The following is a 13,342-nucleotide window of genomic DNA, read 5'->3' as shown; positions in this document are numbered from 1 at the left end:
TTGCCTGCAAGCTGTCGCCTTCCGCAATTGGACTTGGTGCCATCCGTTGAATCTCCGCCCGAATGTCACCGGCACAGCCCGTGAGAGCCGCATCAGGATAGCTCAGCCACCGCTACTCACCGCTCCTCACCTTCATGACTGTTCTTCGTTGACAGAACCTGTCGAGAAATCGCTGGATCCATGCTTTACAACGAAGGGATCTAGATCTATACAACGCACCCACAAACGCAGGAATTCATTCGACACAGGCGCACTTCGCCATGGATGCTGCATCCAAGTCCGCTCTCGCATTCGAATCGCCCTTGACGCGCAGAAGTATCATCGCATCGTACTTCCTCGTCATTATCCTCGCTTTGCCTCTCTGGTGGAATACAACCAGTATTGAACGGCAAGCTCTGCCTGTGTCACGCGTCACTGCGCAGGCGGGAAGAGAGCTCGCGTTTCCCATCCGCGTTGCCCTTGACACCAGGGATTATGAGATCGGCACAGATGCGTTCACGCAGGAGGTACGGCGCCACATTGCAAGCAGCGAAGAGTTCAAGCAGAATGGTTTGTCTGTGCAAATCTCGTCTGAGGCGGCAACGTGAGTCTTCGTGCAAGTGCGCCATCCTGTGTCAAGTTCAAACCACTCCTAAGTGCGAATGGCTATCAGGTCGTTCTTCGTCGAGGGACGCGGGATCCCACAGTCGACGGCCGTAAGGTTACGATGGAGATTCCGCCTGAGCACGCAGGCGTGGCAGCGATGCAACTTGCCGATACATTGGCGACGTTGCTTACTCCTTACACCAGTCTCCGGAGCTCCCAGACTGAGCGCGTCGTGTCATATTCGCCACGGTACCGATTGGCATTCACCCTTCTGAACGAAGACGCTGCTTCAGGCAATGCTGCATTATCTTGGGATGTGCATGGAGCCATGACTGGTACGTTTCTCTAAGCATGAGAGTACGAATCGATGAACTGTTGTTTAGCGCAGGTCTCACCCTTACTCGAGCGTCTGTCTGTGCTGCACAACTTCACGGTTGAGAGTCAAGTGCAGTACCACGGGCCTCTTGCCTTTGATCCTCGCGCATTGCAAGGGGACGAGTATGGATTAACGCCTGAGGACCTCACCGTCTTCGTCAACTCAGCGGAGTGGACATTTTGTATGGGCCTTTCGCCTCCTCATATCAACCGGCGCTAACCCCCCTTAGCGTCGAGCGTTTCGAATGATCCAGTGCTGCACTTCGTTGCCTTCATCCCATCTTCAAAACACAGTCCACTACGCATACTGGGCAACGATGGTATGCGATGCGTCCCAGCTATCTTGTCTATTGTTCACATCTGAAGCAGACAGACCGACATCGTCAAGTGCTTTTATACTACCGCAATGGGGCGGCGTCGTACTCTGCAATCCCAACCCGGCCGGCGTCACCCGGACCCTCGCTGGGCGTCCGCTAGACGCTATATTTGCGACATTCCGCCAACAGCTCTCAGCCTTGCTTGGTGTGCCAGAGTTGGCGCCGCACGTCCATGCTCAAACTCAAGGCTCCGCAGGAGTGACCGACTGGCAGCTGGACGCGCTTGTGCGCCGACGTGCAGTGGAGAACGCCGCCAGTGCACAGGAGACGCTGCAAAGCATCGTACGGCTAGTCGCGCAGATCGAAGACATGCCCGTCGGCGAGGATGTCAGGGGTGACGTACAGGGTGCCCTAGCTGCTCTCGATCAAGTACGTCTCGCGTCCAGCTGAGTGTATCGCGCTGTCGACATAAGCTCACCGGTCGACTTCAGACATATTCGGCCGCATCGTCATCCGCAAATGAGGCGTTGACCTTCGCGAGCAAGGCCCAGTCCGTGGCGTCACGCGCGTTCTTCAACCCAGGGATGCTCGCATTATTGTACTTCCCCGCAGAGCACAAATGGGCGGTGTACGCGCCGCTGTTCGCGTCTGTCACGGCCCCGCTGTTGGCCTCTATCATCCGAGAGGTGCTTGCTTGGAAGAAGGAGAGGAAGGCGAAGGTCGGGGAAACACGTACAGCACCTGAACAGACACAGAAAACGGAGTAGATCGTGGCACGGTTGGACTGTATGGTTCGGGAGGTCCTCTACGTTCTCTTCATGTGGTTCGCGCATCGTTCATGGTCAGGTAATGATGGCCATGGCAAGACCAACGGACACGATAGGTCAGTCTGGCAAGATCTGCACAGCGGACATTGTAGCCCATACGTGTATCCTCTCCGAACATGGATATGCATACCAGGTCAATACACGTCTCGCACGCCCTGTCGTCCATTTACCCCGGTGCCCCACATCCTGTCAGATGAGATGTATACTTTGTGTATACTCGTGTGAAGGGACAAGCGTTCGTCCCTCCTTCCGATGCAAGATGTGCAGGCTGATCGCCACAGCGACTAGTCATTTATTTGCAGGAGACTGATGGTGGTTCAATTTGTAGCATATCGGACTATATTTGCATATGGTGCGTTAGTTCTCGTGTGTACATATGCAGACAGTAATTTCGTCGATGTCACAGACATTTTTACCGCCACATGAAGCGCGCTTCGACGCGGATGACAACCCCGTCCACGACACGGACGCACGGACGCGCACCCCTCGTTACGCATTGCATGGATCGGGAATCCATCCCAGCCTATCAGGTCATGGCCACGAATCCCAAACGATCGATACGAGCCATTGTTCTGTGCGGATTGGTCCATGCCGAGATCGTGGCGCCACGATGCGGCAAAGTACAAGGCCAAAGCCAAATCAGGATGGTCACCGATTGTGGCCACAGGACGCGCGTTGCCATGGGAAACGGCGCATCTTGCCTTTCAAAGACCGGCCGCCCTCCCGCAAGCATAAAGGCGACGCTCAACTCCTTGCCTCGGCGCTCAGTCTCTCACACCTTCACTCCCAACTCCTTGAACGGCTTTCAACTACATCTATCACCACCCTCTCCTCTCTCGGACGATCATGGCCCCCAAGCGGAGATGGACGACCAAGAAACGCCGGACGATTCCGAAGGCAACATCTAGTGCTGCGAAGACGAAGCCACATCGATCTCGCAGCCGCATGTCGCGGGCTTCTACCCCCTCTGTCGCCTCCGAGGGACGCATCAAGCAGACTGCAATTAAGGAGAGGCGTCCGGCGACCAGAAGATGGTTGTATGCAGAAGAAGATTCTGACCTATCCAACCGGTGGACAACCGTCGACATTCGGCACGACAGGCAAGCCGAGGCCATCGCGGAGGCCTTAACGCAGCCCTTGGGCGTTCACATCCCGTCGTTCGTCCGTAACTTGCGGGCGCACACCGTCCTAGAGGACATCAAGTCTTGGAACCCGCCGCTGTCAAGGGACGATGTCTTGGGGGATGGGGCGAAGGGCGTAGCGACCTCGCTGACGACGGCGGGGAAACTCGTATGCCTCGCTATCGACGTGACCTTGGTATCGGAGGGGTGGCTCACGGATAGCGCGGCAAGGCCTACGCACGTCTTGCTGTTGGCGGATGCAGCCTCGCCGGCTCGGGCGTCCAAGCTCTCGGCGTGTCCCAAGGTCTTCGAGAGAGCCACACACGTGGTCTTCGAACCGCTGTGGCATTACCAGCGGCAGCAACTTCCACCGAACGGTCTTCGCGCACTCTTCCCCAAGATGCAATACTGCTGCATCCAGCTGAACGCCTTACACGACATCGACGAGGCCGTGGGCCTTGTCCGCGAGATGCTCAAACTTCGGCGTCTGGAGAAATTAGTCGTATGCATGTGGGCTGGGCCGACCGTGTATTGCGCTCGCGACGCTCCTGTTTGGACCGCCCTCAAGGATGTCGCATCGGTCGAAGAGAAGCTCTGCGTCCTTCCGCACGGCTGCGGCGTGAACGGGGAATGGGAGGCGATGGTCGCTGGTCGCAGCACCGTATTCAACGTGACCGAGGAAGAAATGGAAGAAAAATTAACGACTGTCGCCCTTCAGGACGGTGATTGGCACGAGAAATACTTTGCTCAGAAGCGTTACAAGGCGGAATCGGTGGTTAGCTTCGACGACGCGGTTCTCGGTTCCCGTGCGGCCGCCCTAGTGGAGCGCGGAGGGACCCCTTGGACAGAAATTGCGCGCGCTCAATTTGACGACCCAACGACGCCGGGCATACCGTCTCCTGAAGACGACCTAGAGGACATGCTGCGATAGACTACGAGACTTGGCTGCTGCATTGCTAACGGATGTGTTCATGCGCCGAAGGCGGAATAGATTGTACATACAGTGCGTTGATCATCTACATTGAATGAATAATGTATTATCATTTCCAGAGCCGTGATCCTTATGTTGAAGCGTCGACTCGGGTATATATCGACGCCTGTGCCTGCGTGGACTTTATTGCGATGCTGGCGAGCTACTAGCTCAAGGCAGAAGAGTATGTCTTTCTAGTAGCTTTACCTGTGCTGATCGTTTGTGGGCCTAATACGGACGAGGGGACGTCGTTTGACCCTACTAGGTTCGAGATTTTTTGAGCTTGATACATCCGTTCTGGGCTGAGCGCTGAGGCCTGCAGTGAGGGACTCGCAATCACCACAATGATCGTGCCTTCACTGTCAGGCGCTGCCAGATGTATTAACGAATGAATTGAAGGGTATGGAGAAAGCGGACGCAGAATCCTAGCTATTACAATTAAACCGCCGGCTTTCTCTTACTCAGGCTTTCCTTACCTACTAGTCGTAGGTAGTATGTAGCTGGGGTGACTAAATGTAATTCCCTCCTCCTCCTCCTCCTCCTCCTCCTACCGGCGCAGTGCCTGCGACGAGCTCGATGATGGCGATGCGGTGGACCGACCGAGAAGAGCGCCGCCGGGCTAGGGTCGCGGCTGTGGACGACACCGCTCGCGAGCCTCAGAGCTTCCTACTTTGCGCCGAGACTGTCAAAGCCCAAGGCCGGAAAGCGACTCAACGGATGTCCGCCACACTGACGGATGCTCACTCGCCTGTTGATCAATAATTGCCTTTTTTGGCATGTTCCCTTCCCGATCTGTCAAACGGTTGTTCGCAACTCACGCGTCGCTTTCTCTTTTCGAACTTATTGCTCGCTTCTACTTTTTCATCGTTATCGCCGTTTCAGAACGTCCTTCGCCCTCGCTGTATGTACTTATAGCGGCCACGTCGCCCATTCTTAAGATGATCCATCCGTTTCTCTCTCCCTCTCTTCCTGCAAGCCTCGACTCGGAAGGTGAGGTATCCTGGTACTGGCAACTGCTCATACATTGCTCATCGACTACTCACACCCATTGTTCTTTGACGTCGACGCTCAGGCTAGTGCTGGCGAGATCGCGTCAACACAAGTTGCATGTTCGCTTCAGAAACGATGTCAATGGTAAACGTTACGCAAGGCAAGCACTCTCGCGTCCTCCTTTCCCGAGTATGTGCTGAGCAGTTTGTGGTGCAGACGCAAAAATCGTCGGCCACAGTGCGAGTCTAGCTGAAAATGACCCGCGATACAGCTACTTTGTCTGTCCACGCCATCGTCCGATCCCTCGGCCCAGATATCCTCTGCTTCTTCCTCCCGAGCTCTTGATCGACATCTTGTTCGGAGTCGCCTCTTGCTACCTATACTTCCTGTTCTCTTCCGAGATCCAAGGTGATGACGAGATAGAGGAGCGACTGTCCACCAATCCATTTCCCGCGCTCCTGCGCGTGTCGCACCAATATAGAGAGCTCGCGTTCAAAGTGCTGGACGATGCCTTCGGCATTCGCAGGGACCCTGGCGGGAGGTATGTCGACATCCTCCTTCGAATCAAGCTTTGGATGCAGAGCGCTGAGCGCCGATGCCGCATCACTTGCAGCCTACCGAAAGACGCATGGGCCTGCCTTCGCTATGTCCTGAAGTACGCCCACCTACTGCAGCACGCCACGCCGCGAGCCGTCAGGAAGCATGTCAAGCGGGGACGTCGCTACGAAATACCTCCCATGCTGAAGGGATACCTGCGTGCCACAAGGATGACTTGCACTGGCCCCAACGCCGCGCTGTCCAGGCACGCGATAACGGAGCTGGTGGAGGACGAGACGAAGCGGCGTGAGCTCTTACCCAAAGCAAGCGCCACGCTTCGACCTCCACTCACTTCGTTCGCTTTCGCGGGTAAGTGAGCTGAGTATACAGGACAGGTGTCGATGCTAATTCCCGTGCCTAGTGTCGTGGTGTCTCCAGTTCCACACTTCGATGCTCCCCCTTGCTGAATCGGATATACGTCGGGTTCCGACGAGCGAGTCGGAGGTGAGTATGACAAGCGAAATAGTGGACTCGAGATACTCATGACCCCGGTACCTAGGGCCAGAAAGACGTGATCATGCGAGCCTGCTATGTCAACTTTTATGTGATCTCCCGACCGAGTCTGCGAGATACTCTTCTCTGGCTCAAAGAGCAGCCATACTTCGTACCGGTCAAGATACCTTTTCCGAAAGCTCTCAACGCTGATCTCATCAACGTACGTGCCCTTTCCGTCGCGACACTATGACATGCTTATCTACCTCTTGAAGCGATACAAGTTCCTCTCGATCCTTTGGCGGTTGCAGAGCTGCCCAATCCTGGCTGCAGACCAAGGCCTGATGACGATGACGCAGTCGATGCTGGACTCCTGCCTTGCTATCGCGATGCCAGACCGACCGCTGACGAGCACGACGTCCCGGCGACGACGCGCATCCTTCTCTGCGCTGCAGGACATACGGGCCAGACCGCGTCTTCCGCGTGAGTGTCCAGCCTGAGTTTGTCGAGATGAAGTCCGTTCTCTGACGAGATGCTGAACAGTCAAGCCACCGTGCCATTGTGAGCGTCGTTTGATGGTGATATGAGCGGGGAGGCGTCCAACTGGTAGAAGAAAGCATGAGCACCGCTTTCGAAATGATATGTAACACCACCGAAAGTATCAGCCGTACCGATGTCTGTCCTAACATATGCATGGCTTGACGAGTCAGACTCGTTCCCCAGGCGGACTTACTTATCTTCGCCAGGAGGATCAGTCTGAAAAGCGCGGCATCTGCCCATTTGCGACGAGCGTGTGCTGAATCTGATCCTCATAAAAAGCCGGACGTCGTGGACATGTGTACATCAAGCCTGCACCGCCAATGCCGTCCGCGCGATTGGAGGAGTCATATGGTGTTCGAGAAGTACAAAGTCCATCGCCGGCATTGAACCTTTAAACCCTGCAGCCTAACATGGGTCCTCAGTCACCCCGATCGAGAGCACCTCCAACAGGCATCCCCACGCGTACCGAACCCGCACTGCGAATCTACTGTCTTCGATTAATGCCAAAATTAATTAAACTTCGACAGATAGAGAACTAATGCATATGGAGCAACAGACGAAGCACGGCCCCGAGCCGACCCAAGGCTATGTATATGTTGAATATCTCGTGCGCCCTCTTAGTCTTCTGAGTTGTCGTATCGGTCGCGTTGTATCCTGACCTCCTGCACTCCCTCCTCCTCACCAGGTACCCTCGTCCACAGGGAATCCATGCCAAGTCTCAGCGCGCGGCGCAGGATAGACGGTCTTTTGGTGTGTGGTGATGTCCGCGACAAAGCGGTCGAAGGTGAACTCGGCGCCTTGCGTCGTCTGTATGTCTATGACACCGCTTGAGCTGCCATGGCCCTCCGACGCGGCGACCAGCGCCATGGGGAAGTTGCTCTGGGTGGGTGTCGACGGATGGGCGGCGGGGTCGTCCGCAAGGGCTTCTCCTGCGGTCATCTGGTCCAACAATGCCTCGAGAAAGGCTGCGTAGACGACGGCGAGATGGGCCCTGTCGACTGCCACGTCTCTGGAATTGAAGAGCTCGATCAGGGAACGGACTTCGCGGAGGATGCCCACACGGACAGAGCAGGAGAGCAGGAGAGCAAGGCAGGGGCGTAGTAGCTGCGCTAGGTGAGTTATGATGATACTTACACGAACAGTAGGAGTACTTACGTTGATCAGGAACGCTGACGAATACGTCACATACATGTGATGCGGCTAGACAGCTTCAGAGCCGGGTCGACACACATGGCGAGCCACATACCTCAATCACGTAGCGCAAAGCACCGGTGGGGTATATATGCTCGATGTCAAGCTTCAGGACATGGCGTGCCGCATCGATCGCCTGCCCACATGTAAGCATAGGGTAGACATAGATGGTGAAAGAAGTGACGAACAAGACTGAGCAGCTCCATATTGGGGTGAAGCATGCGCTTTACAGAATGCTGGAAGCCCACGCCCAAAATTGTCAATCGCAAGGCGTGTCCGAGACTGCAGCACGCTGTAAGTTAGATGCTTCTACGAGACATAGGCACGACATACAAAGCCAACTTGGGGTCACGATGCGCAGCGACTGCTCAGAAAGTCGTCATTTGGCATACAGTACCTCGGGTTGTCCGAAACGTACCAGAGGCATCTCTCTGGTGCTTAGCAATCCGATTTTGCCACATTTCGATCCGATTGCATACACTGTGATGATATGCGAGTACGGTTTCGATGACCTCGTCATCCTGTGAGAAGTGAGTCCAACGAACGAAGCCTAGGAGGGGAGCTGCTTACCTCCTGCGAGTTCATACTCGTGGGTCCCATAGGTCCCCACAGGTTTGACACAAATAACATTAAGTCCGCACAGGCACTGCAGTAGACGTCGTACGGCAAGTTGAGCGGCGAGCACCTGTACCATATGTCCATCATCTGGGCGGTGAAGTTGTTCCTCTGGATCATTGTTGCGTGGCCTCTCTGGATGGCGTTCGATGAGTCGACGGTGACGATCTGGAACCAGGTCCGGAGGCGGTTGAGCTTCTCGCGCTCGGGAAGGTCCGCAGGTGGTGGCTCGTCCAACTTGAGATCTTGAGCAATTCTACGATTGCGGTGAGCGGGGCCCAAGAGGGTGTGGGAGTCAAAGGGACACTGAGCGTACCGAGTGGCGATGCCCATGAGCATCCAACCTCGCGAGTCATTCCAGTAGCTTTGCTGGGGAGCAGGGAAAAGAGGCATCAATGTAAAAGCCTGACATGTCTCGATCGTTCTGACGCCCTCTGTAACGGCGGCTTTCACACTTTCTGCAGCATGTGCCCGGGCAAGGCTGTGCAGCTTGGGCCGATGTGTCCACAACCGTGTTGAGATGTACAGCACTGGGTCATGAGAATTCAGCAACATCGTGACCTAGACGACGGGGTGTACCGACCGGTCGTAAAGAGTAAAGACGATCTTGACAAGACATATTCTGGGGTGTGCAATACAGGATCTAGCAGTGCGAAGGATGGCTGGGGGTAGGCGGTCAACATTCAGCTCGTGTAAGTGGTTGAAAGCGGAGAAAACCATTACATGTAGTTTGTCGAAGTATCTGACGCGGGAGCGAAGTTAGCTGTTGTGTTGCCACGCAGTTCTGAGAGTGATTACTCACAGCTTGAACAGGGCTGTCACCTCCGCGGGTCCGAAGAGGCCACATCTGAGGATTGGTGGACATGTGAATTTAGTAAAGTCTATAAGTTAGTCTTGAATCAACAACTGCGGGCCTTTGCATCGTGCCACGTCGATGAATCGCACTGACCTATGACTGAGTAGTACGGAAGGAAGAACGATGCAGCCGCTCTTGCCTTTGCTGCGGACGGCTCGCGTGATGAGATGACTTCACCTCCACCAGGTTCGCACCGTGAGCCACTGGCTGGATCCTCGTCGACGTAGACTGCATCAAGCGCCGGGGCGGATGAATACAGTGACTCACTGCCAACGAAGGGTGCTCACAAGTCAGGCTATTCGATGCTGCCCTCATGGTGGCAGTGGCTTCGGCCTGCGCTTCGTCCACGAAATGCCGTATCTCAGAGAGCCGCTTCCGACCATCTAGCTGGTTCAGCAGCGACTGGATATGGGCGTCTTGAGCCAGCGACCGCTTCTTTAGTTGTTCATGAGACCTACACAGTTGTCAGTCTCTGTCAGCCGAGGAGGATTAGAGCAGACGCAAACCACTCACATGGCGGGTCGGTGCTTCTTGCGTCCATTGGAAACGCAGTCTGCTCCAATCATCTTGCACTTCAAACAAATCCCCTCATCGATGATCCACTCGCAGCGAATCTACGAGGAATCAATGTCGCCTTGTCGTGCAGCATGTGCTGGACATACCTTGAATGCCTTGCAGTTAGCACATGCCCCGGTTCTGCGACGAACAAATGATGCATCAGTACAAAAATCGAGATGAGATACAGCACAGAACAATGACTGACGGCTTGCTCGCAGCAAGTGGCCGAGAGGAGTAGGGATCGCTGCTCGACCCCTCGCTTTCCGTGTCAGACATACTATGTGAATAGTCGTTGTAAGCTGTTCGAGTCCGGATCGATATAGACACCTGATAGAGAATGCCGATAAGCTCCCTATGTTCGGGCGTTGACCTTTATACCCGACCGTACCATTACTTAGACTAGGCTGGTGACGAAGCTGTTCGCTTGGTTGCCCACATGCGGCATCAGCGCCGGCGCCTTTAGAAGGGTCTGTAGCAAAGCATTGAGTTTCGAGCAAGTGGGTCAGGCGCCGTATATGTACTAATGGTGGAATCGACGTTGTCCAACAGCCTGACTCACCGGAAAGCACGGGGATCAACTGTCAATGCTAACGATACGGTCGATCATCGGGCAAAGAACAGGGCGTCTGTTAGAGGCCGGTGCCGGCGCCGGAGGAGAATGAGGAGGAGGCTGGAGGAGGACGTGGACACGGTAGCGCCCACAGGCATCCTGACGATCATGATGCGGCGATTTGCAAACACACAACCTATGGGACTAGACTACGATTCGCCAACGATATGACCCGCGATCCTGCTTCCATGGCCCTTTCGGAGGCCCACGCGTGAAGTGCCCTGACCCAATAGCTGCGTAGCCGGGCGGGTTACTGGGTTCAATCCTGGTAGGCAAAATCTGGTTCTAGCGATGATCAGCTGCGGTTCCCCGGCAGTCTGACACAACTCACCGAGCACCAGGCAGATCAACGGTAACCTCCGCTGTCTGCGGCCCATCTTACCCATGAAGCAAGAGCACAGCCATTGGATCAAGGTGCGCTCGGATTTGGTCGTTGCCAGTCCATCACCTGGGCGCCGCCCTGGCCTCCTCATCTTCCGTTTCATAATCCACGCGCATCATCTCGGGCATACACTTGGCATGCAAGGCCCGTGGTCTTGAATTGGTCTTGAACGCCGGAGTCAGCATCAACATGGCCACACAATGTTAAAGAGCCTGGATGAACTCACTGGGACGAGCGCGGTATCCTCACGGCGGCTCTGATCTATCGGGAACATCCGCGAAAAGTCAAGGTTGATCCAAGATATGCAGCCACGCTCCATGTCGTGCATAGAAGACTGATGACTTCCAGTAGCTCGCCGACGGGGTTGCTCGACGCGAGCCATAGAACCCAGCGGATGCTGGACTTACATCATGCGTCATAACGACCGATGCCACTATTGAGTTGACTGCGATGCATTCTAGCGAAGGTCGATGATTCACAGACACATGCACGACACCTTAAATGTCAAGACTATGACCGTTCACCGACAGACACACCATAGCTTGTCGCGAGTCGTTAGGCAGGTCGTGACATATCGAGACAAAATGCCCGAACTTCTGAATAGCTTGCGAGACCATCTAGATATCATACCAGATACCAGCGTCCGACCTTGTAGTGAAATGTGAATATGATCATGAGCGAACAGTCGTTGGTGTCACTCCGCGGCGTTCCAATACGACCTATGTATGGGAGCAATGAGTTCTAGCCATACAATGAAGGGCGAGAATACATACGGGGGCAAGTCAAGGGTAGGCGGAGGGGCCAGATAGTCCGCATCATCCGGCGGTGCACCAGGAGGTGGGGCAGTGTAGTCTGGAACGTCGACAGTGGGTCTGGGAACCATGCCAGAAGACACTGTGATAGGAATGTCGAGCCGTACAGTGTTGTTCAACCCGCTTAAGGGGACAACAACAGTGATATTGTACTGAGATAAACCTCTTGTGAATACGTGATGACTGATAAGTGGCGACGAGACACGCACTTCGACGCTGAGAGTGGGAAAATGGAAAGACGGAGGGCACGAGAGGCTGAATGTGGATGAGAATGACGTGCGCTGTCTCCATTTGCCTTTCAAGTCCATCCCATTGATGGGCAACCATTCCTTCTCGGCAAGCACAGTTTGGACGTCCTTGCCCTTTCCCGCCTCCCCCAGATTTCCCAGTAAGGAAAGACGATCGTTCTGTGTCCACGTGAGATGGCTCGTGCGCACATATGCCGTACGCCTCAGTTCCACGCGGACATCCTCAGGTTTATCTGGAGGCGCGGGCCACATTGGCTTCTTTTCGGGTGTTCTTTTACACGATTTGCTCGTAGTGACAACAGTCAGAGTGAAAGGCACAGCCGCAAATAGTACCATTGTCTTCACGGCAGGATACTTGAACTGACAGTTCTCAGCTTAGCCGGCTGAACCGAAGAGATGCGAACAAGGGACGTACTTACTTCCACGGAGACATCAGCATGCTCTCCCCAGAAGCCTGGTCGGACTTGCTTGTGCTTGATCTCCGCGTTCCACGCCCCTGTCCAGCCGGACTGTAGTATAGCTCTCAGTGGAGCACCGGGGGCATCCGCAGGCAGCCCAATGACGGGGATAAACACACGCCTGTTCAAGCGCAGCGCTCCCGGGCGGACACCGACTGCTTCTACACCATAGCGTACAACCGCGCGACACTCTAGCGCAGTGGACTCGTATGAAGGTGGGATGTTACTCGAGACATTGAACACGAATGGGATGCTGAGGTTGTGTGAGTCCGGCGGAGGATAAGCCGATCCCCTGGACCAAACGGACACTTGGTCGCGGACGATATCAATTTCCCGCGTTTCGTTCAAATCTGTTCGGGCGGGGCTGATGAATCTGTTTGTTGGCTCGTTACATGCAAGCCAAAGGGGTTGTCAGATGCAGACATACGTGTATACAGATCCTCTGAACTTGACGTGGACCTCTTCAATTTGTTCTTGCTGTAGCAATGATAGTTCAGAAAGACTTCGCCGGAGACGGCTCCGCCAGCGGTGCAGGTATGACTGGAAAGCGCCACCTGAATGGATTCCATAGGATTGACAGTGGCCCGGGTCAGTTGCGAGGCGATCTACGTGCTATATTCCCAGTCTGGTAGGTCAGATGCATCAAAAACTTTCAGATAGTGGTGTACACATCGTTCAAATAGCAATTAGTGATTCTCGTAGGGAGACCTAGAGGATTGCCAGCTCCATTCCACAGCCGAGAACTTGAACGCGGAGTCTCAGCGTCTGTGGGAAACATTGTTGGCAGGCGTTGTTTGGCAAAAGCTTTGGATCCTAATAAGACACAATAACGCCAAACAGTCATTCAACGCCTGTGGC

The 13,342-nt window shown here is 54.8% G+C and overlaps 5 protein-coding genes across 5 annotated transcripts; 3 read left to right on the top strand and 2 right to left on the bottom strand.

Annotated features, from left to right (window-relative positions):
- Window positions 1–112: 112 nt before the first annotated feature.
- B0H18DRAFT_984370 (phosphatidylinositol-glycan biosynthesis class S protein-domain-containing protein) lies at window positions 113–2,383 on the top strand. The gene is made up of 6 exons (XM_048044668.1): window positions 113–583; window positions 637–920; window positions 969–1,142; window positions 1,191–1,280; window positions 1,330–1,706; window positions 1,769–2,383. Exons 1-6 carry the CDS (start codon window positions 261–263, stop codon window positions 2,042–2,044), a joined length of 1,524 nt encoding a protein of 507 aa, XP_047897507.1. The 5' UTR covers window positions 113–260; the 3' UTR covers window positions 2,045–2,383.
- A 15-nt stretch (window positions 2,384–2,398) lies between these two features.
- Window positions 2,399–3,557, top strand: B0H18DRAFT_670219 (uncharacterized protein). Its single transcript, XM_048039071.1, has 2 exons — window positions 2,399–2,456; window positions 2,511–3,557. The coding sequence occupies exons 1-2, from the start codon at window positions 2,454–2,456 to the stop codon at window positions 3,231–3,233; spliced, it is 726 nt and encodes a 241-aa protein (XP_047897506.1). The 5' UTR covers window positions 2,399–2,453; the 3' UTR covers window positions 3,234–3,557.
- Window positions 3,558–5,727: 2,170 nt separating this feature from the next.
- Window positions 5,728–6,984, top strand: B0H18DRAFT_984364 (uncharacterized protein; the record flags this gene model as incomplete). Its single annotated transcript, XM_048044667.1, has 5 exons — window positions 5,728–6,091; window positions 6,144–6,226; window positions 6,282–6,437; window positions 6,490–6,697; window positions 6,758–6,984. Coding segments are annotated over exons 1-5 (655 nt in total), but the record flags the coding sequence as incomplete, so codon positions are not given.
- A 244-nt stretch (window positions 6,985–7,228) lies between these two features.
- Window positions 7,229–9,531, bottom strand: B0H18DRAFT_984361 (uncharacterized protein). Its single transcript, XM_048044666.1, is given in 13 exon segments — window positions 7,229–7,300; window positions 7,312–7,858; window positions 7,910–7,954; window positions 8,001–8,081; window positions 8,134–8,227; window positions 8,279–8,309; window positions 8,364–8,466; window positions 8,516–8,816; window positions 8,877–9,090; window positions 9,144–9,302; window positions 9,363–9,431; window positions 9,452–9,463; window positions 9,498–9,531. The coding sequence occupies 9 exon segments, from the start codon at window positions 9,241–9,243 to the stop codon at window positions 7,433–7,435; spliced, it is 1,395 nt and encodes a 464-aa protein (XP_047897504.1). The 5' UTR covers window positions 9,244–9,302; window positions 9,363–9,431; window positions 9,452–9,463; window positions 9,498–9,531; the 3' UTR covers window positions 7,229–7,300; window positions 7,312–7,432.
- A 1,866-nt stretch (window positions 9,532–11,397) lies between these two features.
- On the bottom strand, window positions 11,398–13,326 carry B0H18DRAFT_984356 (uncharacterized protein). The gene is made up of 5 exons (XM_048044665.1): window positions 12,988–13,326; window positions 12,912–12,961; window positions 12,446–12,857; window positions 11,740–12,386; window positions 11,398–11,685 (listed from the first exon to the last, which is right to left on the bottom strand). Exons 1-5 carry the CDS (start codon window positions 13,051–13,053, stop codon window positions 11,661–11,663), a joined length of 1,200 nt encoding a protein of 399 aa, XP_047897503.1. The 5' UTR covers window positions 13,054–13,326; the 3' UTR covers window positions 11,398–11,660.
- Window positions 13,327–13,342: the final 16 nt, after the last annotated feature.

Source organism: Fomitopsis serialis (genome assembly GCF_022376445.1).
Source record: "Fomitopsis serialis strain Sig1Antser10 chromosome Unknown B0H18scaffold_9, whole genome shotgun sequence".
Lineage (NCBI taxonomy): Eukaryota > Fungi > Basidiomycota > Agaricomycetes > Polyporales > Fomitopsidaceae > Fomitopsis > Fomitopsis serialis.
This window is presented reverse-complemented; position numbering and strand designations above follow the sequence as displayed.

What these genes read in the sequence shown, in the direction of transcription:
- B0H18DRAFT_984361 (XM_048044666.1), bottom strand. Translation starts at nt 9,243, where the DNA reads ATGTTGACCGCCTACCCCCAGCCATCCTTCGCACTGCTAGATCCTGTA. An exon ending in GCACCAGAGAGATGCCTCTG is followed by an intron (nt 8,310 to 8,363) that starts GTACGTTTCGGA and finishes CTTTCTGAGCAG; the next exon opens with TCGCTGCGCATCGTGACCCC. An exon ending in CTTTGCGCTACGTGATTGAG is followed by an intron (nt 7,955 to 8,000) that starts GTATGTGGCTCG and finishes GAAGCTGTCTAG; the next exon opens with CCGCATCACATGTATGTGAC.
- B0H18DRAFT_984356 (XM_048044665.1), bottom strand. Translation starts at nt 13,053, where the DNA reads ATGGAATCCATTCAGGTGGCGCTTTCCAGTCATACCTGCACCGCTGGC. An exon ending in ATGCTGATGTCTCCGTGGAA is followed by an intron (nt 12,387 to 12,445) that starts GTAAGTACGTCC and finishes GAGAACTGTCAG; the next exon opens with TTCAAGTATCCTGCCGTGAA. An exon ending in CCTACCCTTGACTTGCCCCC is followed by an intron (nt 11,686 to 11,739) that starts GTATGTATTCTC and finishes TCCCATACATAG; the next exon opens with GTCGTATTGGAACGCCGCGG.
- B0H18DRAFT_984370 (XM_048044668.1), top strand. Translation starts at nt 261, where the DNA reads ATGGATGCTGCATCCAAGTCCGCTCTCGCATTCGAATCGCCCTTGACG. An exon ending in ATCTCGTCTGAGGCGGCAAC is followed by an intron (nt 584 to 636) that starts GTGAGTCTTCGT and finishes ACCACTCCTAAG; the next exon opens with TGCGAATGGCTATCAGGTCG. An exon ending in TGTGCATGGAGCCATGACTG is followed by an intron (nt 921 to 968) that starts GTACGTTTCTCT and finishes ACTGTTGTTTAG; the next exon opens with CGCAGGTCTCACCCTTACTC.